Genomic DNA, 27,885 nt, shown 5'->3' with positions numbered 1-27,885 from the left:
AGCTCCCTCTACATAAGATGTGAAATCAGTTATTTTCTGTATCATTTATCATTTTTAAAATCTGATTTAGTAAAAATCGTCCACAAATATTGCATATGACAGGTTCGACAGAGAGAGGAACCAGTGAGTGTACAACTGAACCCAGTCACTATTTCTCCTTCATTTACAGACACTCCCTGTCCAGTCACGATTTTTCCTTCATTTAGACACTCCCTAACGAGTCCCCATTCTTGCTTCATTTGCAGATGCTCCCTGACCAGTCCCCATTTCTTCATTTATAGATGCTCCCTGACCAGTCACCATTTCTCCTCCATTTACAGACGTTCCCTGACTGGTTTCCATTTTTCCTTCATTTACAGATGCTCCCTCACCAGTCACCATTTCCAGACACTCACTGACCAGTCAACAATTCTCCATTTACAGACGCTCCCTCACCAGTCTCCTTCATTTACAGACGCTCATTTCCTCCCTCTCCTGGAGTTTGCCACGGGGCCACTTTGTGGACCTTTCTGTTGTGGCTTTAAACAGATGAAACCCTGTGGTGTGGAGCAAACATTGCAACATTTGGTAGTGAAATGGATTCATTCAGGAGAGACAGCAGGGATTATTGCAGAAAATAACACAGTGTGGTGAGAAAGGAAATGCAGTGGATGTTGTGCAGATGGATTGGCAAAATGTGTTTGATAAGGTGCCAGACGGGAGGCTTGTTTATCAACTGAAGGCTCACGATATTAAAGGGAGTGGGGCAGTGTGGACAGGAAGTTGGGTAAAAGGCAGAAAACAGAGAGTAGTGGTTAATGGATGTCCTTCAGACTGGAGGGATGTAAACAGTAGTGTCCCCAGGATCAGTGTTGGGACCATTGCTCTTAATATAGAGACAGGATCTGGACTGGGGCATACGATCAAACTTTCCAGATGACACCAAATCTGGGACCATGACCAACTGTGAGGACTGCAAGTGACTTCTGTGTGAATACACAAGTTAGTAAATGGGTTTGGTAGATGTCAGATGAAATTAATGCAGAGAAATATGAGGTGATATATTTTGGGAGAAGACAATGGTCAGAAAAGTAGATTTAATGGTAAAAATGTAAAAGGAGTAGAGTGGAACAGTAAAGAGTTGTCAGATTCTAGCTAATGCTATGTGATATTAATTAGCAGGTTTGAGAATCCAGTGTCAGCAATTTTAATAAGAAATATAAGATGAGCAGATTTTCTGCCCAGTACTGTATCTTGTACTGATCCATCAATCAGAGTAAACATGCAAGTCCCACATGTCCACAGTAACTGACATGAGGTTAGCCTGCTGGATGGAACCGCGGGCATCCTGAGCTTAATCTCCGGTGTCTCCAGTCCTGACTGCCCCCTTACATCAGTCTCCCCTTACTTTTATACCCTGCAGTGATCCACTTATGGCACTGGACTCTTCTTTGCTGGGTTTTGGCAGGAAACAAGGAAAAGACAGGTGGAACTTGAACACATTTCCTGGATCCCAGCAGATACTTTTCTTCAGTAATGTTCTCAATATCGCTAAACTTCTCTGCTTACTGTTAATTATATTATTTCTTATAGTTTCACAATTAAAGGTGTAAACATCGCACATTATAATCTAATCTATTACCCACTCTGATTTAAGCTTATATTGTGGTCAATAACAGAAAAACCTTGCTCTTTCCCCTGATCTGATTAGAATTTCCAACTAGTCGATTCTGTGGAATAGAATGTCTTACCAGTGTTGCCATGGGTCTGCTAATTCCCAAGGGCAGATCACACAAAGTGCTTTTAGTGGGAGGCCCAGCAGTGAAAGTAAAACCAAAACAAAGGGAACAAATAAAGATTTAAAGCAAAGGAACAGGAAACGGAACAATGGGAAAAAAACACAACTGGCCCAAAAGTGGGATTAATTTCCCCAAAAGGTCGGTCTAGACAGTTAGAAACTCCTCCTGGTGACTGTGTGCCTGCAGGACTTGGCTTCATTCCAGTGTTTAAAGGCACAGAGCGCTGGCCTCACACTCAGGGGGCAATGCGTGGGAATTCCAGGGGCAATGAGGACATGCCCAGAAATACCCCAGAGCAGTGAAAGCACTGGGCCCCAGCACATGCTCAGGGGAAAACCCCGGGAAAGGGTAAAGCCAGCATGCCCACTCTGAACCCGGTTTGCTGCTCCCTCTGTGCCCAGCACTGCCTGCACCCCCGGCACACGGAAGTGGAATTTCAGCCTCAGTGTTACAAGTTTTATCGGTTACAGGCTGGAGAGAGGAATAGTTCACACTGACACCGAGCTGTGTGATTGGTTCAGTCTGCGTATGACTGACGGGCCCTTTTGAGTGGTCAGGTATTCAAATTCCCAGTAACTCTAATCCCAGATATAAGAGAGGGGAGATCTGTGTTTAAATCAAAGAGTCTCCTTGCAGATTCTCTGAGAGAAGGAACTGGTCAGCTTTAAACACCAGAAAGAGAAAAAATGTTAGAAATTTCCAATTAGCAGTTTTTGATCAATATCGACTCCCACAGGGATGGGGAATTCTAGAATAGGGAGGAACGGGTCACGATTTGAAAGGTACTGAAGGATTCATGGAGCTCTTACATTTGGGATATTTATTTTGTCCACTCGAGGAGTTAGATAACAGACTTCTTGCTGTGAATATAAAGTTGCATTATTGGGCCATGATGTATTTACTTGTTTATATTTGGTTAAATATATTTTCTGAATGGATTTAAATTCAAGACGAGGTTTGCAAGCGTGATGCTCTATTGACACATCGAAGGTGCGAGATGCTGTGGGGCACACGCAAAGTCCAGTAGCTGAAAGTGATTAACAGATTGGGTTTTGTGTTTCGTGATCCCAGGCATGTTACCGATATCATTGCTGCATCCCAAGGATAGGAGAGGTACTCTGGGAGGTATGGGGAGCTGGGACTTGTCCACGAAGTAACTGAAGGTATGAAAACTGAAATAATGTAGAGTTAGAAAGGAGAAAAGGCCCAAAAATGTAGCAGTCAGTAACAGGACATCAATTAGTCACCTCTTATCTTGGAGACATTAAATATTGACAAACTGTGTTATTTGAAATATCAAAATATTAAACTCCAGCTCAGTTAAAAGATTATCAACACCAGCAGAAACAAACTCCAACAGTCAGAATGAACATGATTCAATCCAGGATGTGATTAACAGCAGCAACAACAGCAGAATCCAAACCTTGCAGTCACTTGTGAACTCGCTGGTGTTTCAGCAGGTGGGATGGCTGATTGAACCCCTTCCCACATTCAGAGCAGGTGAACGGTCTCTCCCCAGTGTGAACTCGCTGGTGTCTCAGCAGGTCGGATGACTGAGTGAAACTCTTCCCACATTCAGAGCAGGTGAATGGTCTCTCTCCAGTATGAACTCGCTGGTGTTTCAGCAGGCTGGATGACTGTGCGAATCCCTTTCCACATTCAGAGCAGGTGAACGGCCTCTCCCCAGTATGAACTCGCTGGTGTATCAGCAGGTGAGATGACCGATTGAATCCTTTCCCACACTCAGAGCAAATGAACGGCCTCTCCCCAGTATGAACTCGTTGGTGTATCAGCAGTTCGGATGACTGAGCGAATCCCTTGCCACACACGGAGCAGGTGAACGGCCTCTCCCCAGTATGAATTCGCTGGTGAGTTACAAGGTGGTATGACTGAGTGAATCCTTTCTCACACACTGTGCAGGTGAATGGTCTCTCCCCAGTGTGAACTCGCTGGTGTGTCAGCAGGTTGGATGAACGAATGAAACCCTGCCCACATACGAAGCAGGTGAATGGCCTCTCCCCAGTGTGACTGCACTTGTGTCTCTCCAGGTTAGACGATAGGCTGAAGCCTTGTCCACACACAGAGCAAGTGTACTGTTTCTCCCTGCTGTGAACGTTGCTTTTAGCTTTCATGTTCAAAGGCCGATCATATTTCCGTCCCGATGTATCGAGTAACTCCATGAGATCTTGATATGAGATTTGGTTTGAGATTTCCGTCTGCAAATCCTCCCCTTTTGACACCCTGTAAAATTAATTTCAAACAGGAAAAAGGAAGCTTGAGAGAGAACCTACCAAAACATAAAGGCAGGTTGTGAAATTGAGCTTAATGAATCTGGTCATTTGTAGGGCTGGCACTGGAGAAATGTCACCATAAAAGCTGCCAGATTGTCGTACATCTCTATCAAATCTCCTTTTATCCTTTTTTGCTCTCCGGAGGAAACATTCTCCAGTCTCTCCACAAAACTGAAGTTCCTCATCCCCTCCTTGCTTTGGAGGCAGTTCAGAGAACGTTCACTAGGTAGATTCCAGAGATGTGGGAGTTGTCTTATGAGGAAAGGTTGAGTAGGTTGGGCCTCTACTCATTGGAATTAAGAAGAATGAGACGTGATCTTATCGAAACGTATAAGATTGTGAGGGGGCTTGACAAGGTGGATGCAGAGAGGATGTTTCCACTTATGGGAGAGACTAGAACTAGAGGGCATGATCTTATAATAAGGGGCTGCCCATTTAAAACAAAGATGAGGAGAAATTTATTCTCTCAGAGGGTTGTAAATCTGTACAATTTGCTGCCTCAGAGAGCTGTGGACGCTGAGACATTGAATAAATTTAAGACGGAAATAGACAGCTTCTTAAACGATAACGAGATAAGGGTTATGGGGAGCGGGCATGAGACACGCTGTGTAACCAGGCGCAAACAGTCTGCACATCCTAGACATCACTTGTTTCCCACTTGGCATGAAATGAATATGTTACTTGCAACAATTCATTGGATTTGATTTCAAATATATTAGTATACAAACTGAATCATGTTTCTATGATTGTTTTCCCAACTCAGATTCAAGGCCTCTCTTTTTTTCTTTGTCTGTGTACAGTCCCAGGATACCAACCCTGGGACTGTACATGGGGATTCCAATCCTGGGAGTGTACATGGGGATTCTAACCCTGGGACTGTACATGGGGATTCTATCCCTGGGACTGTATATGGGGATTCTAAACCTGGGTCTGTACATGGGGATTCTAACCCTGTGACTGTATATGGAGATTCTCACTCTGGGACTGTACATGGAGATGCTAACCCTGGGACTGTACATGGGAATTCTACCCCTGCGACTGTATATGGAGATTCTCACCTTGGGACTGTACATGGAGATTCTAACCCTGGGACTGTACATGGGAATTTCAACTCTGGGACTGTACATGTGGATTCTAACCCTGGGACTGTACATGGGGATTCTAACTCTGGGACTGTACATGGGGATTCTAACCCTGGGACTGTACATGGGGATTCCAAACCTGGGACTGTACATGGGGATTCCAAACCTGGGACTGTAGACAGGGCATTCCAGCCCTAGGACTATAGAAGGGGACCCATCTCTGGGGCTCTTGCTACAAATGTGTGAGAAGTAAACTGAGTAGCATCTTTAAGAGAGACGGTGAGAAATCCAACGTGTGGAGAGTGAGAGAAAAGTAACTGAGGCGGTTAATCTTTCCACGGGCACTAGGACCCAGTTGGGACTAAACACTGAAGCCCCACCCACACTTTGCTACTCACTGTTTCAAGATGGCGGAGCGCTGAACCGGCCTTCCTGCACAAAGTCTGGGCCTGTGACCTGGAGAAAGCCGCGAGCTGCAAACGTGGGGCTATCAGGTTATTATTCCGGGCTTGCGGTATACACCAATTGTTTAGGAACCCTCTCCAGCCACTCGCGGATCCATTACGCCCCTCCTCTCCGCTGAATCTTACCGAGTCGTCCGCAGCCGCTTGATACTGTCTCTATCCACCATTACACGCAGCGCGCATGCTCCAAACCAAGGCGGGTCCCGTGCTTGCACGCTAGGCTCCTGTAGGCTGGGTGCGGCACATTCTCCCCCGCGGTGAATGCTGGGGAAAAGCCCCACCATTGGAAGCACACGTTAGTAAATAGACCTGGATTTATCGTCATTGCTTTGAGCATGAACCATGTTCATTCTGGCAGCTAGAGTTTGTTTCTTCTGATCTTGATAACCCCTATACCTGGGCTGAAGATTACCATTCCTCATGTTGAGGCTCGATAATTCCCGAGCGGAGCATAAACGCCGGCATGGACTAAATAGTCCGAATGACCCGTTTATGTGCCGTATACCCTATGTAATTTTGCAGTCTCAGTGTAAGCACTGCGCAGCACATTCGTCTCTGAGTCAGAAGGTCGGGGGTGCACTGCACTGTAAATTGAGGCCCCGGTTGCTCTTTCAAGTGCGCTAAACGATCCCATGATGCTACATTTATTTCGAAGAAGAGCGAGGGAGTTATCCCCGGTGCCCTGGCCAATATTTATCCCTCAATCAACATAACAAAGAAACAGGTTATCTGGTCATTATCACAACGCTGTTTATGGGAGCTCGCTGTGCGCAAATTGGCTGCCGCGTTTCCCACATTACAACAGTGACTACACTCCAAAAAGTACTTTATTGGCAGCAAAAAAAACATTGAGAGGTCCGGTGGTAGTGAAAGGCGCTATATAAATTGGTGTCTCAGTGTAAGTGGTCCCTGGATTTGGTGCTTCAGTGTAACTGGTTCCTGGATTTTGTGTCACAGTATTGGTAATCCTTGGATTTGGTGTCACCTTGTGAGTGGTCCCTGAATTTAGTTTCTCAGTGTAAGTGGTCCATGGATTTGGTGTCACAGGGTAAGTGCTCCCTGGATTTGGTGTCATGGTGTAAGTGGTCCCTGAATCTAATTTATCAGTGTAAGTGGTCCATGGATTTGGTGTCATAGGGTAAGTGGTCCATGGATTTGAGATCACAATGCAAGTGGTCCCTGGTTTTCCTGTCGGAATGTAAGTGATCCTTGAATTTGGTGTCACAATGCATGTGGTCCCTGCATTTGGTGTCACAGTATAAGTGGACCCTTGATTTAGTGTCATAATGTAAGTAGTCCCTAGATTTGGTGTCAACAACATTTCTTAACTGGGACTGAGGACAAACCCACAGCCCAACAATGTGTTCAGCACTGAATGTTCCCACACAAATCTATTCCCAATTAACACAGTCCACATTAATTCACCAGAAACAGCTGAGCACCCACAATTAACTGCAGTACTGCACCTAACTTAAATAAACACACAATTCAAGACATTTTAAAGAGAAAATAAACCCCATCATAGTGGTCAGGCCATCAAATCCAGTTTTCTTGTTGTTCAGTACAGGCAATGACACAAACATCTTGAAGAGAAATCTTATCAATTTACTACACTTCCCTGACTTTCACAAAAAATTGCATTAATACCAGATTGCACCCAGATGATTTATGCCAATTCTGCCAAGAACAATGATTTAGGAAAAAATCCAAATTGATGGTATAATTTTCCTGTTTTCACCTTACATCTTCACTCACTTCCTCTCGTTAACTTTGATACAGTGGTCACCATTTCATTCATGAGCCCCGGAGGAATTTTTACTGTCAAATACAATATTATCATAATATCTTTACAACATAGATCAAACATTCCCACTTGCTCCAAGTTATAATCCATTTTGTTTGTTTAATTTTATTTAACCATTTTTACTTAACTCTTTTTGGACCTTTTATTCCACAAAATATGCCAGAGAGCAATTCAGTCTGCAAGATGAAGGAAGTTAGTTACTTTTAACACAACAGTCTCCCTCCAAAAACTTCTTTCTGAATATGTAGTTTGGGCAAGACCACATAGATTGGATCTTTTCAAAAACCAAAATTGATTATCCCCTTAAATTTCAGTTAACTTTCCCTCCTCATGTGCTTGAACAGCACATCAATTTTAATTTCACAAACAAATTATGTCCAGACTTTGTGATGTTACAAAGAAGAGCAAAGTAACAATTGCATTTGGATGCAAGTCATTTATCTCCACCTTCAAGCAATGTGTCTTGGAAAACAGGATTACATGGGATAGACGGCACAAAAACATACCATTCGGCCCAACAAGCCCATGCTGACGTTTATACTCCACTCGAGCCTCCTCCCATCTGTCCTACTCTAATTCTATCAGCATAACTCTCTATTCCATTCTCCCTCAAATGCTTGACTATCTCCCCTTAAATACTTCTATACTATTCACTTCAACCACTTCCTGTGGTAGCGAGTTCCACATTCTCACCAATCTTTGGGTAAAAAAGTTTCTTCTCAATTCCCTATTTGATTTCTTGGTGACTATTGTATATTGATGGCCTCTAGTCATGCTCTTCCCTACAAGTGGAAACACTCACTCTGTATCTACTCTATCAAAACCTTTCATAATTTTAAAGAACTCTATTAGGTCACCATTCAGCCTTTTTTTTTTGAAGAGAAAAGAGACCCAGCCTCTTTTATAGAATAGATATACCCTCATTTCTGCTATCATCCTTGTAAATCTTCTCTGGACCCCCTCCAGTGCATCTATATTCTTTTTTTTTAACATGGCAACTAGATTTGTATTCAGTAGTCTTAAGTACAGTCTAACAATGTTCGATACAGGATAAGCATAACTTCACTACTTTTCCATTCTATAAGAATTCAATTCTGTAACAGTTCTATAACAATTGATTCCGATAATTTAACCCAATAGCGTAATCTAATGTCCAATTTTGTCAAGACACTGTGACATTCGATGTCTGCAGATAACTGGAGATAAATTCTTAAAACTGCTGGATCTCTTGCTATGCCATCAACCTCTCAACAAACTGGAGCAGGCAGTACCTAATATAGTAGTCCCTGGCTACTACATAGTCCAGAGACACAAGTCTGCATTTCCTTCAACATGCATCAATATTAGAAGCATGTAAAAACACTGTGGCCTTCCTGTGGCAAGCACAAACCACTGGTCTTTAGACATTTCTGATCCCAACATAATATTTCTAATCTAAATATTCTACAATGGAAATATACATGGCTAGTTGGTTGCAAACACCAACTGTTGCTCAGTGAACTCTCTCTCTCTCTCTATCCCAATTATTTGATGTGATCAATTTACTTTTACGTCTTTATTTTTTTAATACATTTCCTGAGTGGAATCAAATTTAAATTGAAACCATGTTTGCAGGTGTGATGCTCTGTTGAGAAATCGAAGGTGAGAGAGATGCTGTGGGGCACACGCTGAAAGTGATCAACAGACTGGGTTCTGTGTTTAGTGATTCTGGGCATGTTACTGATATCATCCCTGGATACCAAGACGAGGAAAGGCACTCTGGAAGGAATGAGGAATTGGGACTTGTCCATGAGAGTAACCAAAGGTATGAGAACAGAAAAAATATCGCGTTAGAAAGGAGAAAAGGCCCAAAATTGGAGCAGTCGGTAACAGGACATCAATTAGTCTCCTCTTATCTTGGTGACATCAAATACCGACACTGTGTTATTTGAAATATCAAAATATTAAACTCCAGCCCAGTGATAGGGGTTGTTAACATCAGCAGATTAAACCCCAACTATCAAAATGAGCACGATGTGATTAACAGCAGCAATAATAGAACACAGCCCCTGCAGTCACTTGTGAACTTGCCGAACCCGTAGGTTCTTGTTCGGGCCTGAGGCCCACCACACCGGGTGTTTGTAAAGTGGATAATGTGGAGTGTTTTCCCTTGGGGCCTGGGGCTCAGGGCTCGGGGCCTGGGGCCACACTCGATGCTTTTCCCCCAGAGTTTCTCTAACCCACTCCCTGGAGCTCGCTCACCTCCCGTGTTACCACCTGGTGCCGCTGCCCCACAGCACATTCTCAGCTCACACTGCCCGGTGATTACTGCAGGTCTGGACCAACTCGCTGCGTAAAAATGATTTTCTTATGTTGCCTTTGGACACAATACTCCAGTTGAGGCCGAACCAGTATTTTATACAGGTTCATCATAATATCCACACTTTTGTACTCTAGCTTCTTCTTAAGCAGTCCCTCGGAGTCGAGGATGACTTGCTTCCACAGTAATGAGTTCTCAGGTGACTAATGAGTCTAATACAGTCTCTGTCACAGGTGGGGCAGATGGTGGTTGACGGGATGTTGTTTGAAGGGACAGGTGGGTGGGATGCTTGGGTTGTTGTGTGCTCCTTCTGCTGTTTGGGCTTGGATTCCGCTAGCTCCAGGTGAAGAGACTCGAGGTGTTTGGCGCCTTCCCGGATGCTTCTCCTCCACTTTGAGTGGTCTTGGGCCAGGGATTCCCAGGTGTCTGTGGGATGTTGCACCTTTTCAAGGAGGCTTTGAGGGTGTCCTTGAAGTGTTTCCTCTGCCCACTTGGGGCTCATTTGCCATGTCAGAGCTCCGAGTAGAGTGCTTGTTTTTGGAGTCTCGTATCGAGCATACAGATAATGTGACCCGTCCATCAGAGCTGATTGAGCATAGTCAATGCTTTGATGCTTGGGATGTTGGCCTGAGCGAGAACACTGATGTTAGTGCGCCTATCCTGCCAATACATTTGCAGGATCTTGCGGAGGCAGCGTTGGTGATACTTCTCCACTGCTTTGAGGTGCCTGCTGCACATTTTCCGTGTCTCTGAAGCATATAGGAGGGCGGGTATCACTACTGCTTTGTAGACCATGATCTCTGTGCCGGCACAGAGGTCCTTATCTTCAAACACTCTCTTCCTCAGGTGACCGAAGGCTGCACTGGCACACTGAAGGCAGTGTTGGACTTCATCATCGACGTCTGCCCTTGTTGACAGTAGGCTCCCGACGTATGGGAAATGGTTCACGTTGTCCAAGGCCTCATTGTGGATTTTGATAATCAGGGGACAGTACTGTGTGGTGGGGGCAGGTTGGGAGAGGACTTTTGTCTTACGGATGTTTAGTGTAAGGCCCATGCTCCCCTACCCTTCTGTGAAGGTATTGACGATGGTTTGGTGTTCGGCCTCCGAGTATGCGCAGACGCAAGCATCGTCTGCATACTGTAATTCAATGACAAGAATCCTCCTCAATCGCCTTTTCCCTGTGGTTGAATAGCTCCTCCCAGAGTCGCAATGCAGATTCCGCCCACTAAGGGGCACAATGGATATGATCTTCACAGCGAGTCAAATTAAAGAGAAATGCAGGGAACAATACCAACCTATGTACATGGCCTTCTTTGACCTCACAAAGGCTTTCAACACTGTCAACCGTGAGGTATTATGGAGGTTCCTCCTCAAGTTCGGCTGCCCTCCAAGTTTGTCACCATCCTCTGCCTGCTCCATGATGACATGCAAGCTGTAATCCTGACCAACGGATCCACCACAGACCCAATCCACGTTCAGACCCAGGTCAAGAAAGGCTGTGTCATTGCACCAACGCTCTTCTCGTTCTTTCTTACTGCAGTGCTGCATCACACCCTCAGTAACCTCCCCACTGGAGTGGAGCTAGTTTACAGAACAAACGGGAAACTGTTCAACATCCATCACCTTCAGTCCAGATCCAAGGTCGTCCCATCCTCTGTCATTGTACTCTATACCTCTATTCTTGAAGCCCAAGATCCCGTAAGTTTCTTTAACTGCTTTCTCAACCCGCGCTGCCACCTTCAATGATTTGTGCACATATACCCCCAAGTCACTCTGTTCATGCACCCCTTTAAAATTGTACCCTTTCATTTATATTTCCTCTCCTAATTCTTCCTACCAAAATGTATCACTTTGAACTTTTCTGCGTTAAATTTCATCTGTCACGTGTCCGCCCATTTCACCAGCCTGTCTATGTCTTCCTGACGTCTTTCACTATCCTCCTCACTGTTTACTATACTTCCAAGTTTTGAGTCATCTGCAAATTTGGATATTGTACCCTGCACACCCAAGTCTAAGTCATTAATATATATCAAGAAAAGCAGTGGTACCTAGTACCGACCCCTGGGAAACACCACTGCATACCTTCTACAGTCTGAAAAACAAGCTTTCCCCACTACTCTGTTTCCTGTCACTTAGCCAATTCCGTATCTACGCTGCCACTATCCCTTATATTCCATGGGCTTTAATTTTGCTGGTATTGGTAACAGGTCCAGGATCACAAAATATAAAACCCAGTTGGTTAATCACTTTCAGCTACTGGACTTAGCGTGTGCCCCACCAGCATCTCTCTCTCCCCTTCGATGTGTGTGAATAGAGCATCACGCCGCAAAACTGATTTACATTTATATCCACTCAGCAAATGTATTTAACAAAAGCCTGAGACACTGTTAAGATGCCAGTATGCTGCTCTTTTGCTCTGCATTTTGCCTGTAATGGAAACTAGCTGAACATTTCTCCCAGTATAACCTTTGCTGAAATGAAATGCGTGGCAAATGGAATATTGGCCTTTATTGCAAGGGGGATAAAAGTCGGGAAGTCTTGCTACAACTGTACAGGGCATTGGTGAGGCAACACCTGGAGTACAGCTGGAACCTCCCTTATCCGGCACCCTTGGGACCTGGCCTGTGCCGGATGAGGGGTTTTATCAGATGAGGGGAGGTCATCGGCCAGAGGGGTGGGAGGTCGCTCAAGGTCGGTGGGGGGAGGAGGTTGCCCGAGGTCGGGCCCTGAAGTTTCAGTGGATCGAGCGGGCCCCGAGGCATCGGTAGGACCAGCGGGCCCCGAGGTGTCCATGGGACCAGAGGGCCCCGAGGTGTCAGTGGGACCAGCGGGCTCTGAGCTATCAGTGGGCTGAGAGGGCCCCAACGTGTCGGTGGGACCAGAGGGCCCTGAGGAGTCGGCGGATTCAGTGGGCCCCGAGGTGTCGGAGGGACCAGCGGGCCCCGAGGTGTCGGAGGGACCAGCGGGCCCCGAGGTGTCGGAGGGACCAGCGGGCCCCGAGGTGTCGGAGGGACCAGCGGGCCCCGAGGTGTCGGAGGGACCAGCGGGCCCCGAGGTGTCGGAGGGACCAGCGGGCCCCGAGGTGTCGGAGGGACCAGCGGGCCCCGAGGTGTCGGAGGGACCAGCGGGCCCCGGAGGTGTCAGTGGGACCAGCGGGCCCCGGAGGTGTCAGTGGGACCAGCGGGCCTCGAGGTGTCAGTGGGACCCGAGGTGTCGGAGGGACCAGCGGGCCCCGAGGTGTCGGAGGGACCAGCGGGCCCCGGAGGTGTCAGTGGGAGCAGCGGGCCTCGAGGTGTCGGTGGGACCAGCGGGCCCTGAGGTGTCAATGGGACCAGCAGGCCCCAAGGTGTCAGTGGGACCAGCGAGCCCCGGTTGAGGGGCTTCTGTTACTGCTGATCACTTTCTTTCTAGTAAATGTTGATTTTCTGTTTAGGTGAATTATTTAATTAAATCATAAAGGAAAGGCATCACCGTTGTGCCTAAAAAGGGAATGGGAAACCTGGGGGGGGGGGCGTTGGATTGGAGTTCTGTGCATGCACCACCCGGCGACCGGGAATGGTGCTGGACGAGGGTTGGTGCCGGATAAGGGAGTCCCAGATAAGAGAGGTTCAACCTGACTGTGTACAGTTTTGGTCTCCTTATTTCAGGAAGGATATACTTGAAGTAGTTCAGAGAAGGTTCACGAGGTTGATTCCGGAGATGAAAGGGTTGCCTTATGAACATAGGTTAAGTAGTTGGGCCTATTACCCATTGAAGTTTAGAAGACTGAGGGGTGATTTTATTGAAACATAAAATTCTGAGGGGGCTTGACAGGGTAGATGCAGGGAGGATGTTTCCCCTCATGGGGAAATCTAGAACTAGGGGGCATAGTTTCAGAATAAGGGGTCGGCCATTTAGAACTGAGATGTGGAGGAATTTTTTCACAGAGGGTTGTGAATCTGGAATTCTCTGCCCCAGAGAGCTGTGGAGGCTGGGTCATTGAATGTATTTAAGGTGGAGATATGGAGATTTTTGAACAATAAGGGTGTCGAGGATTATCAGGAGCGGGCAGGGAAGTTGAGTTGAGGCCATGATCTTGTGGAATGGTGGAGCAGGCTTGAGGGGCTAAATGCCCTACTCCTGCTCCTATTTCTTATGTTCTTATTTCTTTTAATCAGCCTCAGGCCCTTGTTCATGTCTGCTGTAATTGTATAGAAAGGGGACGGGGCTAGCAGAGTGGATATGATCTGGTCCTTAAACACGTCAAGATTAACCTACACAGAGAGTTTGCTGTCAATGAAGAGAGACGAGAAAGACCAAAGCCGTTTGCTCCTCTCAGTGTGGCCCTGAAGGACTGTGTCCAGGCTGAAGTTCTGTTCCCACCGCACAATCATCCCCCCCAGATTGTCCTTACTGAGCTCCAGCCAGGTGATGCTAAACACTCAGGTGGGAAAGACAAAAATCTACAGCAATGTGTTGAAAGTAACGCTGATTTATTTACCTATATCCCAAATATTAAAGTCCAGTCCAGTTACTGGAGTATTATCAGCAGAAACAAACCCCAACAGGCAGAATGAACACGATTCAGTCCTGGATTTGATTAACAGCAGCATCCAACTCCTACAGTCACTTGTGAACTCGCTGGTGTGTCAGCAGGCTGGATGACTGACACTCCCTGCCCACACTCAGCAGGTGAACTGCCTCTCACCAGTGTAAGTGCGCTGGTGTACAGTAAGGTGGGATAAAAGCCCACCTGAAAGCACTAGTCAGTGTGAACACGTTGATGGCACTTCAGTTCCCTGGAACTTTTATAGCACTTCCCACAATCCAGGCATTTAAAAGGCTTCTCGTCAGTGTGAACTCGCTGGTGTCTCAGCAGGGTAGATGACCGAGTGAATCGCTTCCCACACTCTGAGCAGGCGAACAGCGTCTCTCTAGTGTGAATTTTCTGGTGTCTCGACAGGTCAGAGTATTGAGTAACTCTGTCAGATCTCGATGTGATGTTGGATTTGAGCTTCCAGTGCACAAATCGCCCCCTTTTACTACCCTGTAAAATGAATTTCAAACAGGAAAAATGGAGTGTGAGAACCCACAAAAACATAAAGACACGGTGTGAAATTGAGCTGAAAGAATCTGGTCATTTGTGGGGTTTGCACTAGGAAAAAGTGACCATCATTGTCGTAAAACCCAACTGGTTCACTAATGTCCTTCAGGGAAGGGAACCCACCTCCCTTGACAGTCCCACATGGGAAATTGTTGGTCCTACTGTACTCGGAAGTACTGTCCCCCACCCCCCACCTGATGGAGATAGGGCATATTCCACCACCAGAGGAGCACTCTGGGTATGGACATCTGCCATAATCATAGAATGGGACAGTGCAGAAGGTGGACACTTGAGCCATCTTGAGTGCAATCCAGATCACAACTCGCTGCGTAAAAAAGTTTCCTCATGTTGTCTCTAGTTCTTTTGCCAATCACCTTAAATCTGTGTCACCCGGTGACCAATCATTCTGCCAATGGAAACAGTTGCTCCTTATTTACTCTAGCAAAACTGGAAGAACTGCATTTGGAGTGGAGAGCCAGTGACACATTGTGTAACCAGGCACAAACACTCCTGCACAGTCCAGACATCACTTGTTTCCCCACTTGGCATGAAGTGAACATGTTAATTATAATTCATTTCATTTGATTTTAAATAGTTTTAATATATTCAATCATGTTTCTCTAATTGCATTTCCCATCTCAGTTTCAAAGCCTCATTTATTTTCTTCCTCTGAGCCCCATAATGTTGGCGAGTGGTGATTGATTGCCCTGGGAACCAACAGGGAAGAGGCCGGAGGGCCCAGGAAGCAGCATGTTCTGCAACCAATCGTGGCGCTTGAGGGGTGAAACCTGAGTCGGACAGTCACATGAGTCAGTGTGAACCCATTGAATAACTTATAGTTTAAAAACTAATGCAAGATTTCTTTTGTCAACCAAACAATTCAACATTTGTCACTATTTTGTTTCCCTGGTGTTTTTTTCAGGCTGTGTAACTGGTTAAAGCTCTTTCCACAGGCAGTGGAGTTTCAGACACTTCAGTGCCAAGTGGACCAGGTGTTGAAAAGATCATTCACTTCCCTCTTTCCATGTCGCTGTGAGTTAAAGGTAGAGATTGATTTCCCCTCTATGTATCTGTTTGAGGGCAGTGACTGGGGCCGAACCCCAACATCACGCAGCACCTGCAGGAGTGAAATGGAAAAATATCAGAGCATGCATTGAATCTGGATTTCAAACAGAGAGGATGTGACGAGGAGAGAGTGCGTTGGACGGGGGACTTGCAGCTTAGGGACAAGAGACGAAAGAATGTTTCAGAGAAACTAGAACTGTGTGTTCAGAGTTTCTACCTTGTACTTAGTGATGACTTTAATAAAATATGAGGGCAGGTTGTAGAGACTAGGCTTGTATTCCCTTGAATATAGAAGATTAAAGGGTGATCTAATTGAGGTGTTTTAAGATGATAGGGTAGATAAAGAAACTATTTCCTGTGGTGGGGGAGTCCAAAACAAGAGGTCATAACCTTAACATTAGAGCTAGGCCATTTAGTGGTGATGACAGGAAGCACTTCATCACACAAGCTGGAACATGTCAGAGAGTAACCAAAGGTATGAGAACTGAAATAATCTAGAGATAGAAAGCAGGAAAGGCCCAAAAATGGAACAGTCTGTCATAGGACATCAGGTAGTTTCCTCTTATCTTGGAGACATCAAATACTGTTTGAAAGAAAGCTGATTTATTCGACAGATATCAAAATATTAAACTCCAGCCCGGTTACAGTGGTTATTAATAGCAGCAGAAACAAACCCCAACGGTCAGAATGAACATGGTTTAGTCCTGGATTAACAGCAGAATCGACCACTGCAATCATGTGTGAATTTGATGGCATCTCAGCAGGTGGGATGACTGAATGAACCTCTTCCCACACATGGAGCAGGTGAACGGCCTCTCCTGAGTGTGGACTCACTGGTGTGTCAACAGATCCTTTTTGCTTTTAAAACTCTTCAGTCAGAACATTTAAAAGGTCTCTTATTAGTGTGAACTTGCTGGTGTGTCCGCAGGTGGGATGACTGAGCGAATCCCTTCCCACACTCGGTGCAGGTGAATGGCCTCTCCCCAGTGTGAACTCGCTGGTGTATCAGCAGGTCGGATGACTGAGTGAATCCCTTCCCACACAGTGCAGGTGAACGGTCTCTCCCCAGTGTGAACTCGCTGGTGTACCAGCAGGTGGCATGTACGACTGAATCTCTTCCCACACACGGAGCAGGTAAACAGTCTTTCTCCAGTGTGACTGCGCTGGTGTATCAGTACATCCATTTTGCTTTTAAAGCTCTTCGGACAGTCGGAACATTTAAAAGGTCTATTATCAGTGTGAACAAGTTGGTGTGAAGTGAGGTTGGTTAACTGGGTGAATCCCTTCCCACAATCAGAGCAGGTGAATGGCCTTCCCCAGTGTGAACTCGCTGGTGTCTTAGCAGGTTGGATGAGTAAGTGAATTCCTTCCCACACTCAGAGCAGGTGAACGGCCTCTCCCCGGTGTGACTGTGTCGATGAATTTCCAGCTCAGACGGGGAAATGAATCCCTTCCCAGTTACAACATTCCCACGGTTTCTCCATGGTGCGGGTGTCCTTGTCTCTCTCCAGGTTGGGCGATCAGTTGAAGCCTCGTCCACACACAGAACACGTGTACGGTTTCTCCCCGCTGTGAATGGTGTGATGTTTTTTCAGGCTGTGTAACTGGTTAAAGCTCTTTCCACAGTCAGTGCACTGGAACACTCTCACTCGAGTGTGTGTGTCTCGGTGCTTTTCCAGTCAGTTGTTTGAAATCTTTTCCCACAGACAGAACAGACAAACATTCCTCCTTTCACATTCAAAGGCCGACGATATTCAGGTCCTGATGAATTGAGTGACTATCTGATCTTGACAAGATGTTTGGTTTGAGTTTCCTGTCTGCAAATCCTCCCCTTCTGATACCCTGTAAAAGGGGTTTACAAAAATCACCACTGACTACAGGTTAGAAATTCAGAACAGACAATTCTAGTTTTCATAGAATCATAGAAATTTACAGCACAGAAGGAGGCCATTTGGCCGATTGTCGGCCGCACGGACACAATCTTCCGTCAGCCTCCTCTGTTCCAGAGAAAATAACCCCAGCCTATCCAATCTTTCCTCATAGCTAACAGTCCAGGCAACATTCTCATAAATCTCCTCTGTACCCTCTCCAGTGCAATCACATCTTTCCTGTCATGTGGTGACCGTAGCCTAACTAGTGTTTTATACAGTTCAAGCATAACCTCCCTGCTCTTATATTCTATGCATCAGGTAATAAAGGCAAGTATCCCGAATGCCTTCTAAACCACCTCATCTACCTGGCCTGGTACTTTCAGGGATCTGTAGACACGCACTCCAAGGTGCCTCTGTTGCTCTACACATCTCAGTATCCTACCATTTAATGTGTATTCCCTTTCCTTATTAGCCCTCCCCAAATGCATTACCTCACATTTCTGCAGAGTGAATTCCATTTGCCACTGACCAGTCCATTAATATCTTCGTGCAGTCTACAGCTTTCTTCTTCATCATCAATCACACGGTCAAATTTTGTATCATCTGGCAACTTCTTAATCGTACCCCCTATATTCTAGATCATTGATATATACCACAAAAAGCAAGGGACCTAGTACTGAGCTCTGCAGAACCCCACTGGAAACAGTCTTCCAGTCACAAAAACACCCATCGACCATTACCCTTTGCTTCCTGCCTCAGCCAATTTTGGATCTAACTTGCCGCTTTGCATTGGATCCAATGGGCTTTTACTTTTGTGACCAGTCTGCTACGTGCGACCTTATCAAAAGCTTTGCTAAAATCTACATAGACTACATCAAATGCACTGCCTTCATCGACGCTCCTGGTTACCTCCTCGAAAAATTCAATCAAGTTAGTCAGACATGACCTTCCCATAAAAAATCCGTGCTGACTGTCCTTGATTAATCCGTGTCTTTCGAAATGAAGATTTATCCTGTCCTTCAGAAATTTTTCCAATAATTTTCCCACCACCGAGATTAAGCTGACTGCTCTGTAATTACTCGGTCTATCCTTTTCTCTCTTTTTAATCAATGGTACCACATTAGCAGTCCTCCTGTCCTCCGGCACCACACCTGTAGCCAGAGAGGATTGGAAAATGATGGCCAGAGCCTCTGATATTTCCTCTCTTAACATCCTGGATATATGTCATCCGGGCCTGGGGATTTATCCACTTTCAAAGATACTAAACCCATTAATACTTCCTCTCACTATGTTTATTTCATCTAATATTTCACACTCATTGTCCCCGAGTGCAATGTCTGCATCGTTCCTCTCTTTTGTGAAAACAGACACAAAGTATTCATTTTGAACCATACCCACATCTTCCACCTCCATACACGTTTGCTTTCAGGTCCCTAATAGGCGCTACTCTTTCTTTAGCTAACCTCTTGCTCTTAATATATTTATAAAACATCTTTGGATTTTCCTTGATTTTACTTGCCTATATTTTTTCATGTCCTCTCTTTGCTTTCCTAATTTCCTTTTTAATTTCACCCCTGCACTTTCTATACTCCTCTCGGGGTTCTGCAGTATTGTGCGCTCGGTATCTGTCATAAGGTTGTCTTGATTTCTTTATCCTACCCTGTATGCCCCTTATATTTGAGTGTGACTTACCCAAGTCTGAAACTAGAGTCTTAAACTTAAATAAAGCCAAATACATAGGTTTGAAGGGCAAGTTGGCTAAGGTAGATTGGAAAAATAAATTAAAAGGTATAGCAGTCGATAAGCAGTGGCTAGTATTTAAAGATATAATTCTCAACCAAAATACATTCCATTGAGAAACAAAGGTCCACAGGAAAAGTGATCCATCTGTGGCTAACTAAAGAAGTTAAATATTGAAAGAAGCTTATATTGTTGTAAAGAATAGTAGTAAGCCTGAGGATTGCGAGTTTCAGAAATCAGCAAAGGATGACCAAAAAATTGATAAAAAGGGAAACAAGAGAAAACTAGTCAGAAATATAAAAACAGATTGTAAGAGCTTCTACAAGTATGCAAAAGTAGAATAGAAAAAATAAGCGTTGGCCTCTTAGAGGCTGAGACAGGAGAATTTTTATTTATTTTTGTATTTGTTCACGGGAGGTGGGTGTTACTGGCAAGGCCAGCATTTATTGCCCACCCCTAATTGCCCTTGAGAAGATGGTGGTGAGCCACCATCTTGAGCCACTGCAGTCCGTGTGTTGATGGAACTGCCACATTATTAATTATTATGGGGAATAAGGAAATGACAGAAACATTAAACAAATATTTTGTATCAGTAGAAGACGTATAAAACATACCTACAATGTTGGGGAACCTAGGGTCTAATGAGGGTGAGGAATGAGACTAAAAGCTGACAAATCACTGGACCGGACGGCCTACATCCTCGGGTTCTAAAAGACATGGCTGCAGAGATAGTCGATGCATTGGTTTTGATCTTCCAAAATTCCTTAGTTCCTAGAACGATCCCCGCTATTCAAGTGGGGTGCTATAAGGATCAGTGCTGGGGCCTCAGCTATTTAATGATCTAGATGAAGGGACCGAGTGTAATGTAACTTAGTTTTCTGATGATACAAAACTAGATGGAACAGTAAGCTGTGAGGAGCACAAGAGTCTGCAAAGAGATATATAGATAGACGATGTGAGTGGGCAGTAAGGTGGAAAATGGAGTATAATGTAGGGAAATGTGAGGTTGTTCACTTTGGTAAGACGACTAGAATAACTGAATATCTTTTAAATGGTGAGAAACTTTTAAATGTTGGTGTTCAGAGAGATTTGGGTGTCCTCGTGCAAGAAACACTGAAAGCTAGCGTGCAGGTACAGCAAGCAATAAAGAAGGCAAATGGCACGTTGTCCTTTATTGCAAGGGGTGGAGTATAAGAGTAAGGAAGTCTTGCTACAATTGTACAGGGTCTTGGTGAGTCCACACCTAGCGCACTGTGCACAGTTTTGGTCTCCTTATCTAAGGAAGGATATACTTGCCTTGGAGACGGTGCAACAAAGGTACACGATTGATTCCTTGGATGAGAGGGCTGTCTTATGATGAGAGATTGTGTAGAATGGGCCCATACTCTCTGGAGTTTAGAAGAATGAGAGGTGATCTCATTGAAACATACAAGATTCTGAAGAGGATTGACAGGGTAGATGCTGAGAGGTTGATTCCCCTGGATGGAACTAGGGGGCACAGTCTCAGGATAAGGGGTAAGCCATTTAAGACAGAGATGAGAAGGAATTTCTTCACTCAGTGGGTTGTAAATCTTTGGAATTCTCTGCCCTAGAGGGCTGTGGATGCCGAGTCTCTGAGTATATTCAAGGCTCAGATATATAGATTTTTGGACTCATTGAAATGTAGAAAATAGGAGCAATAGTAGGCCATTCGGCCCTTCGAGTCTGCACTGCCATTTAATATGATCATGGCTGATCCTCTATCTCAATACCATATCCCCGTTTTTTCCCCATACTCTTTGATGCCTTTGGTTTCTAGAAATCTATCTATCTCCCTCTTAAATATATTCAGTGACTTGGCCTTCACAGCCTTCTGTGGAAGAGAATTCCACAGGTTCACCACCCTCTGAGTGAAAAAATTTCTCCTCGTCTCGGTCCTAAATTTCCTACCTCGTATCCTGAGACTGTGACCCATTGTTCTCGACTTCCCAGCCATGGGAAACATCCTCCCCGCATCCAGTTTATCTAACGCAGTCAAAATTTTATACGTTTCAATGAAATCCCCCCTCGTTCTTCTAAACTCTAGTGAATACAGGCCTAGTCGACCCAATCTCTCCTCATATGACAGTCCTGCCATCCCAGGAATCAGTCTGGTGAACCTTCGCTGCACTCTAGGGGAATCAAAGGATATAGAGATCAGGCAGGAAAGTGGTGTTGAGGTTGATGATCTTACTGAATGCGGAGCAGGCTCGAGGGGCTGTATGGCCTACTCCTGCTCCTATTTGTTATGTTGACATCCAAGGGGCTCTAGATTTATTAGTCCCACCTTTTTTTCTTAACGGAACATACTTGCTCTGAACCCTCACTATCTCCTCCTTGAATGCCTCCCACTGCTCTGACACTGATTTACCTTCAAATTGCTGTTTCCAGTCCACTTTGGCGAAGTCACATCTCAGCTTAGTAAAATTAACTTTTCCCGAATTGAAAACTTTTATTTCTGGTCTATCTTTGTCCTTTTCCATAACTACTTTAAATCTAACTGAATTATGATCACCAGCACCAAAAATGCTCTTCCACCTGCCCAAACTTAATTCCTTAAAACTAAATCCAGAACCGCCCCGCTCTTGTTGGGCTTGCTACGTCCTGGCTAAAAAAGTTCTCCTGAGTGCATTTTAAGAATTCTGTTCCCTCTATACCTTTCACACTACTTCTAACCCATTAATGTTAGGGTAGTATTACTGGCCTACCATTTTTGCGCTTAGCAGAAATGTGCCTACATATTTGCTCTTCTATCTCCCTCTGACTGTTTGGGGATCTATAGTACACCCCCAGCAGTGTGATTGACCATTTTTTGTTCCTCAGTTCATCCCATTTGGCCTCATTTGATGACCCCTCTAACATATCATCCCTCCTCACAGCTGTAATTGTTTTTTAAATTAATATTGCGACCCCCCACCTCCTTTTTTTATCCTTCTCTCTATCTCGTCTTAAAACGCTGTAACCAGGAATGTTGAGCTGCCATTCCTGTAGTTCTTTTAGCCATGTCTCACTAATAGCTACAATATCATACTCACACATGTCCATCAGTGCCCTCATCTCATCTGCCATCATTCCCTAGACTCCTTGCACTGGCATTGAAGTGTTTCTGAAGAGGGCTGTCTTATGATTAGAGAGTGTGTAGAATGGGCCTATACACTCTGGAGTTTAGAAGAATGAGAGGTGATCTCACCGAAACATACCGGCACTGGCATTTAGCACTGCCAAACTCCCTTGTTGTCTATTTTCTCGCCTTTGTTTCCTTTGCCTTCCAAACATTAGCAAAATCCCCGGTGAGGATATCAGTCCCGGTCCTGTTGAGGGGCAACCCGGCATACAGGTCCCACCACCTCCAGAAATGGTCCCAAAGTCTCAGGAATCTAAAGGCTTCCCTCCTGCACTATCTCTCCAGCTGTGCATTCATCTGTTCTATCTTCCTATTTCTGTACTCACTAGTACGTGGCACCAGGAGCAATCAAGAAATTATGGGCCCAAGTTTCCACAAGAAAAAAAACGGGCGCCCCTCCGAACTGGACGCCCGTTTTTCGCGCCTAAAAAAATCCTCGGTATTCTCCACCTACCTGTAGGTCCTCTGGCCCTCGGCGCAGTCAGCACGAGCTGTGGGGGGGCGGAGCCAGGTCCCTGCTCTGAAAACAGTGCCGGGACCTCTGCACATGCGCGCTACAGTGGGCACGCAAGTGCAGTAGCTCCAGGCGCCGAACTGTGTGGGAGGGGCCCGAAGCACGCAGCCCCTAGCCCTGGCCGAATGGCCTCACTGGGGCTGCGTGAATAAGGCTCCTCCCACGGCCAGCTCCTGCTCTCCCCCCCCCCCCCTCCGGACCCGACACCCGCCGCCCCCCCCCCCCGCCGACCAGACCCGACACCCGCTCCCCCCCCCCCGACCAGACCCGACACCCGCTCCCCCCCCCCCGACACCCGCGCTCCTGTTCCCACTCCCCGCCCCCCCCCCAACTGGACCCAACCTGCACTCCCGCCCCCCTCCCACTCCCGGACTGGATCCGATCCGACCTTTTCTTTCTCTCTCTCTCTCTCAGCGGCACGAACGCCTCTCTCCTCTCCTCTCCTCTCCTCCTCAGCGGCACGAACGGCTGCAGAATTCTCCCTGGCTGAAGCACTTTCACACAGGTAGGAAGATGGTTTATTTAATCTTTTCTTGGCTTATAAATGTTTATTCAGGTTGGATTTATTTGTATAATATTTGTAGAAGTATAAGTAAGGATTTATTGTCGAATTTAATGAGTTCCCTTCCCCCCCCACCTCGTTCTGGGCACCTAATTTGTAACCTGCGCCTGATTTTTTAATGTGTAGAACAGGTTTTTTCAGTTCTACAAAAATCTTCACTGGCTCCATTCTACTTTAGTTTGGAGTACGTTTTCACTGTGGAAACTTTGAAATCAGGCGTCAGTGGCCGGACACGCCCCCTTTTGAAGAAAAAATTCTGTTCCAAAGTAGAACTGTTCTACCTAACTAGAACTGCAGAAAAAAAAATGTGGAGAATTGCTATTTCTAAGATAGTCCGTTCTCCACCAGTTGCTCCTAAAAATCAGGCGCAAATCATGTGGAAACTTGGGCCCTATGACCTTTGAGGTTGTGCTTTTAATCGCTTTCCTAGCTCCCTAAAATCTGCCGGCAGCTGAGCAACCCGTGGTGCAGTGGACTTGCCGCTGGTTGCACTCCCCAGAGCAAACATCGGGCTCACCAGTATCCGGAACTGAAAACCGGTTAGCGAGTCAGGGGACTCCTGCCCCACCTGCCTGGTCCTCCTTGTCTGTCTGGCGGTCACCCATTCCCTCCTGCACTCACTTAAGCTGCAGGGTGAACACCCTCTGAAACATGCTATCTACAAAGTTCTCAGTCTCGCGGACGCACTGTGGTGAGGGTTTCTGAACCTTCCACCCTTTCAGGCAGTGAGTTCCAGACCCCCACCACCTTCTGGGTGAAGAAATTTCCCCTCAAATCGCTTCTAAACCTCCTCACAATTACTTTAACCCTATACACCCTAGTGGTTGACCCCTGTGCTGAGGGAAACAGGTCCTTCCTATCCGCTCTATCTCGGCCCCTCAAAATTTTATAGACCTCATTAAGGTCTCCCACATACTCCTCTGTTTCAAAGAAAACAAACCCATCCTAATTAAGAGGGTTGGTGGGCAGGAGGAGGTTGCAGAGATAGGGAGGGGCGAGATCCTGGAGAGATTTGAACAAGAGGATGACAATTTTAAAGGTTAATGCCACCAGCTATCTCGCCCAGCACAGAATGTGACTCACTACCAACAGGAAGGATGTTACTTTAACTACTATGAATGAATAATGAGAGGAAATCAATCACTGTACATTTAACTAACAGCAAAGTGGAAAGAGGGAATTGAATGACCTTTAAACATCTAGTCCACTTGGCACTGAAGTACCTGAAACTCATAATAGGAACTCCAGGGATCCAAAATACTGACAAATGTTAAACTGTTTTGTTGAGAAAAGAAATTGTGATCTAACTTTTAAAAGATAAATAGTTTAACAGGGGTTCACACTGACTCACCTGACTGGCCGACTCAGGATCCAACCCTCAAGCACCGCGATTGGTTGCAGAACACGCTGCTCCCTGGGCCCTCCAGCCTCTGAGCTCCCTTCCTGTTGGTTCCCAGGACAATCAATCACCACTCGCCAACATTACGCTGCCAGATTAAGTTGAGAAGCTCGGAGGAAAAAATAAAATGAGGCCGTGAACCTGAGTAAAGAAATAAAATTGGAGAAGCATGATTAAATGAACGAGAAAAGGCAAAATAAACAAAAGAGTACAATCCTAAAAGGGGTGCATGAACAGTGAGATCTGCGGGTATATGTGCACAAATCTCTGAAGGTGACAGGACTGGTTGAGAAATCAGTTAATAAAGCTTACGGAATCCTGGGCATCATGGAGTACAAAAGCAAGGAGGTTATGATGAACCTTTATAAAACACTGGTTCGGCCTCAACTGGGGTATTGTGTCCAATTCTGGGCACCGCACAATAGGATGTGAAGGCCTTAGAGGGTGCGGAAAAGATTTACAAGAATGATTCATGAGATGAGGGATTTCAGTTACGTGGGTCGACTAAAGAAACTGGAGTTGTTCTCCTTGGAGCAGAAAAAGTTAAGAGGTGATTCGATAGAGGTATTCAAAATCATGAGGGTCTGGACATGGTAGAGAGAGAAACTGAGACGACAGCAGAGAGCAAAATTCACCAGAACCCCCCCCCCCACTCTCCCTGTATTTGGGCTCATTCGAAAGGAAATTTAATTTGGGACTATCTACCGAAAAGTTTGGAACTCTAAAGTGCTTATGGAAGAAACTACAAACTTTAATAGAATTATGAACTTTTACAAGACAAATCCAAGCCTGTGGGCAGACCTAGGGAACTAAAGAAGCCCACTTGATTATTGGGACTGTCTGAGTGTGAGGACTGGGTTAACCTGTCTGGATGAATGAGTATTTGGAAATCTTCCTCCACAAGAGACATTACCATCACAGTATCACCCAGAGATAGCTCCCCATCAACATGGGTCTGGACAAACCATTTTCAGCAGAAACATCACAAAGAGGCCCAATCCAGCCTGTATGCGAAAGACTAAGCACAAAAGGACATTACAATTACCAAACTAATATTTCCATCAGGAAACAGTTTTTCGAAGATCAACCCACCCAAGACATATCAACTTTAACAAGCCCGACAAAATATTACAAAGAAGAACCAAGCCCGCCAAAATTATACAAAGGATTGTGAAGAGATTTGGTGGCAAGATTAGAACACTGAAATCGTATAACTGGCCACTGTTTTCAACAGAGGTTGATGGGGGAAGAGGGGTGGTCGCTACTACCTCATCAAGACAAGGAGCAAAACCAACGTGACAGTTGTAAAACTAACTTCTCCAGCCTCGAAGGCTTGAAGTCCTGAAGGAAGGAAGACCATCACCATCTACCATTAACTATCAAAAGGATTGGTAAGCATAAGTCCCTGCCCTGGAGTCTAACCGAGCTAGAATTAGGTATTGGGAGGTGGAAGGTATAATTTTACTGCAACCCCCTTTGAATGTGTAGTGTATGGTACTTTTAGAGTGATTTTAAGTTTGACCTTGTACCTTTCCTTGTACTGTTCTTTGTTAGAGTGATTGTAAGTTTGGCTGTGTATTTTCTTACTAGAGTAATAAGCCTGTATTAGCTGGACTGTAATAAAACCAAAGTTCTTTGGATCAAACCAGTGTCCCCTGCACTTTTGTCACACCCGCAAATAAATCCAGAGTACAGAACCTAAGGGAGGGGGAGCGATTCAAAACCGCTCAAGTTGGTCAGAAGGGAACCTGACCCCCTCAGAGACCACAACACACCCCAAACACCGCCACCCCCCACCCTTACAGTGGCAAATGAACCAAAGGCGATGCAAGAAAAAACTTTTGCACACAGCGAGTGGTTAGGATCTGGAATGCACGGCCTGAAAGGGTGGTGGAGGCAGACTCAATCACAACTTCCAAAAGGGAATTGGATAAGTATCTGAAAGAAAAACAGTTGCAGGGCTCGGGGGGAAAGGGTGGGAGTGTGGGACGAGCTGGGAGCCAGCACGGGCTCGACGGGCCAAATGGGCTTCTTCCATTCTCTGATTGTGTGAGCAGAACCACTCTGTTCCCTGACTCAATCTAAAGCCTTCCTAATTGTGAGCACCTCTTTTAAACCTGCCCTGCACCTTCACTGCTCCAAGGACAACCACTCCAGATGCTGCAGCCATCATCTTATTGAGTGGCGGAGCAGGCTCCAGGGGCTAAATGGCCTATTCCTACTCCTATTTCTTATATTCTTATATATTCATGTCACTGGTCACCATCCTGTACCTGAGGGCCTCCCTGCACTAAGATGGCCGTCGCGCATGCTCCCTGCCCTGCAGCGGGACAAACTATGACGTCAGTGAAAGCCCCGCCCCTCTCGCTCCCCGCGCTGCCAAAGATGGCGGCCGCATTCCCTGCCCCCCCGGACAAACCGCCATCTCACTCTCCCCTCGCCAGTAACCAAGGCCCGTCGCCGCCCGAAGCTATCCCGCAGCCGCCACCCATCGACGACCCAAACCTCGCCGCCAGCGTTGTCAGTGAGTGAGACATGCCGCACGGAGCCTGTACCTGAGCCGCTCCTACCTCTGCCCCCCCCCGCGGTGTCACTGACTGAGATAGTCCACGCGGCAATCTCCACAACGGCTCTCCGAACATCCGGGCCGCCGGCCAACCGCCCTACCGTGCGCCGCCGCCACTCAGCCCGCAGCCAATCGCGAGCCCGAGTCCACCCAGTGGCCGCTGCTCTGCGCCAATCAGCGGCGGGGGGCGGGGCTACGGTACCAATCAATCAATCAGTGAAT

The 27,885-nt window shown here is 46.0% G+C and overlaps 1 protein-coding gene and 2 long non-coding RNA genes across 3 annotated transcripts in view; 1 reads left to right on the top strand and 2 right to left on the bottom strand.

Moving 5' to 3' along the window:
- Positions 1 to 2,914: 2,914 nt before the first annotated feature.
- Positions 2,915 to 27,885, bottom strand: part of LOC139273795 (zinc finger protein 229-like) — a 78,221-nt gene continuing 53,250 nt past the window's right edge. Inside the window, exon 6 of the mRNA XM_070890893.1 lies at positions 2,915 to 3,475. Coding sequence (XP_070746994.1) covers positions 3,209 to 3,475 — 267 coding nt within the window. The 3' untranslated portion in view covers positions 2,915 to 3,208. The remainder of the gene's footprint in view (positions 3,476 to 27,885) is intronic.
- On the bottom strand, positions 17,145 to 27,752 carry LOC139273810 (uncharacterized). Its single transcript, XR_011595380.1, has 3 exons — positions 27,653 to 27,752; positions 25,050 to 25,238; positions 17,145 to 17,711 (listed from the first exon to the last, which is right to left on the bottom strand). It is a non-coding gene; the product is annotated as an uncharacterized lncRNA (long non-coding RNA).
- Positions 27,515 to 27,885, top strand: part of LOC139273818 (uncharacterized) — a 40,101-nt gene continuing 39,730 nt past the window's right edge. The window contains exon 1 of the long non-coding RNA XR_011595389.1: positions 27,515 to 27,621. This is a non-coding gene — a long non-coding RNA (uncharacterized lncRNA). The remainder of the gene's footprint in view (positions 27,622 to 27,885) is intronic.

Source organism: Pristiophorus japonicus, chromosome 9 (genome assembly GCF_044704955.1).
Source record: "Pristiophorus japonicus isolate sPriJap1 chromosome 9, sPriJap1.hap1, whole genome shotgun sequence".
NCBI classification, from domain to species: domain Eukaryota; kingdom Metazoa; phylum Chordata; class Chondrichthyes; family Pristiophoridae; genus Pristiophorus; species Pristiophorus japonicus.
The sequence above is the reverse complement of the archived record's forward strand: the minus strand, read 5'-3'. Positions and strand labels throughout refer to the sequence as shown.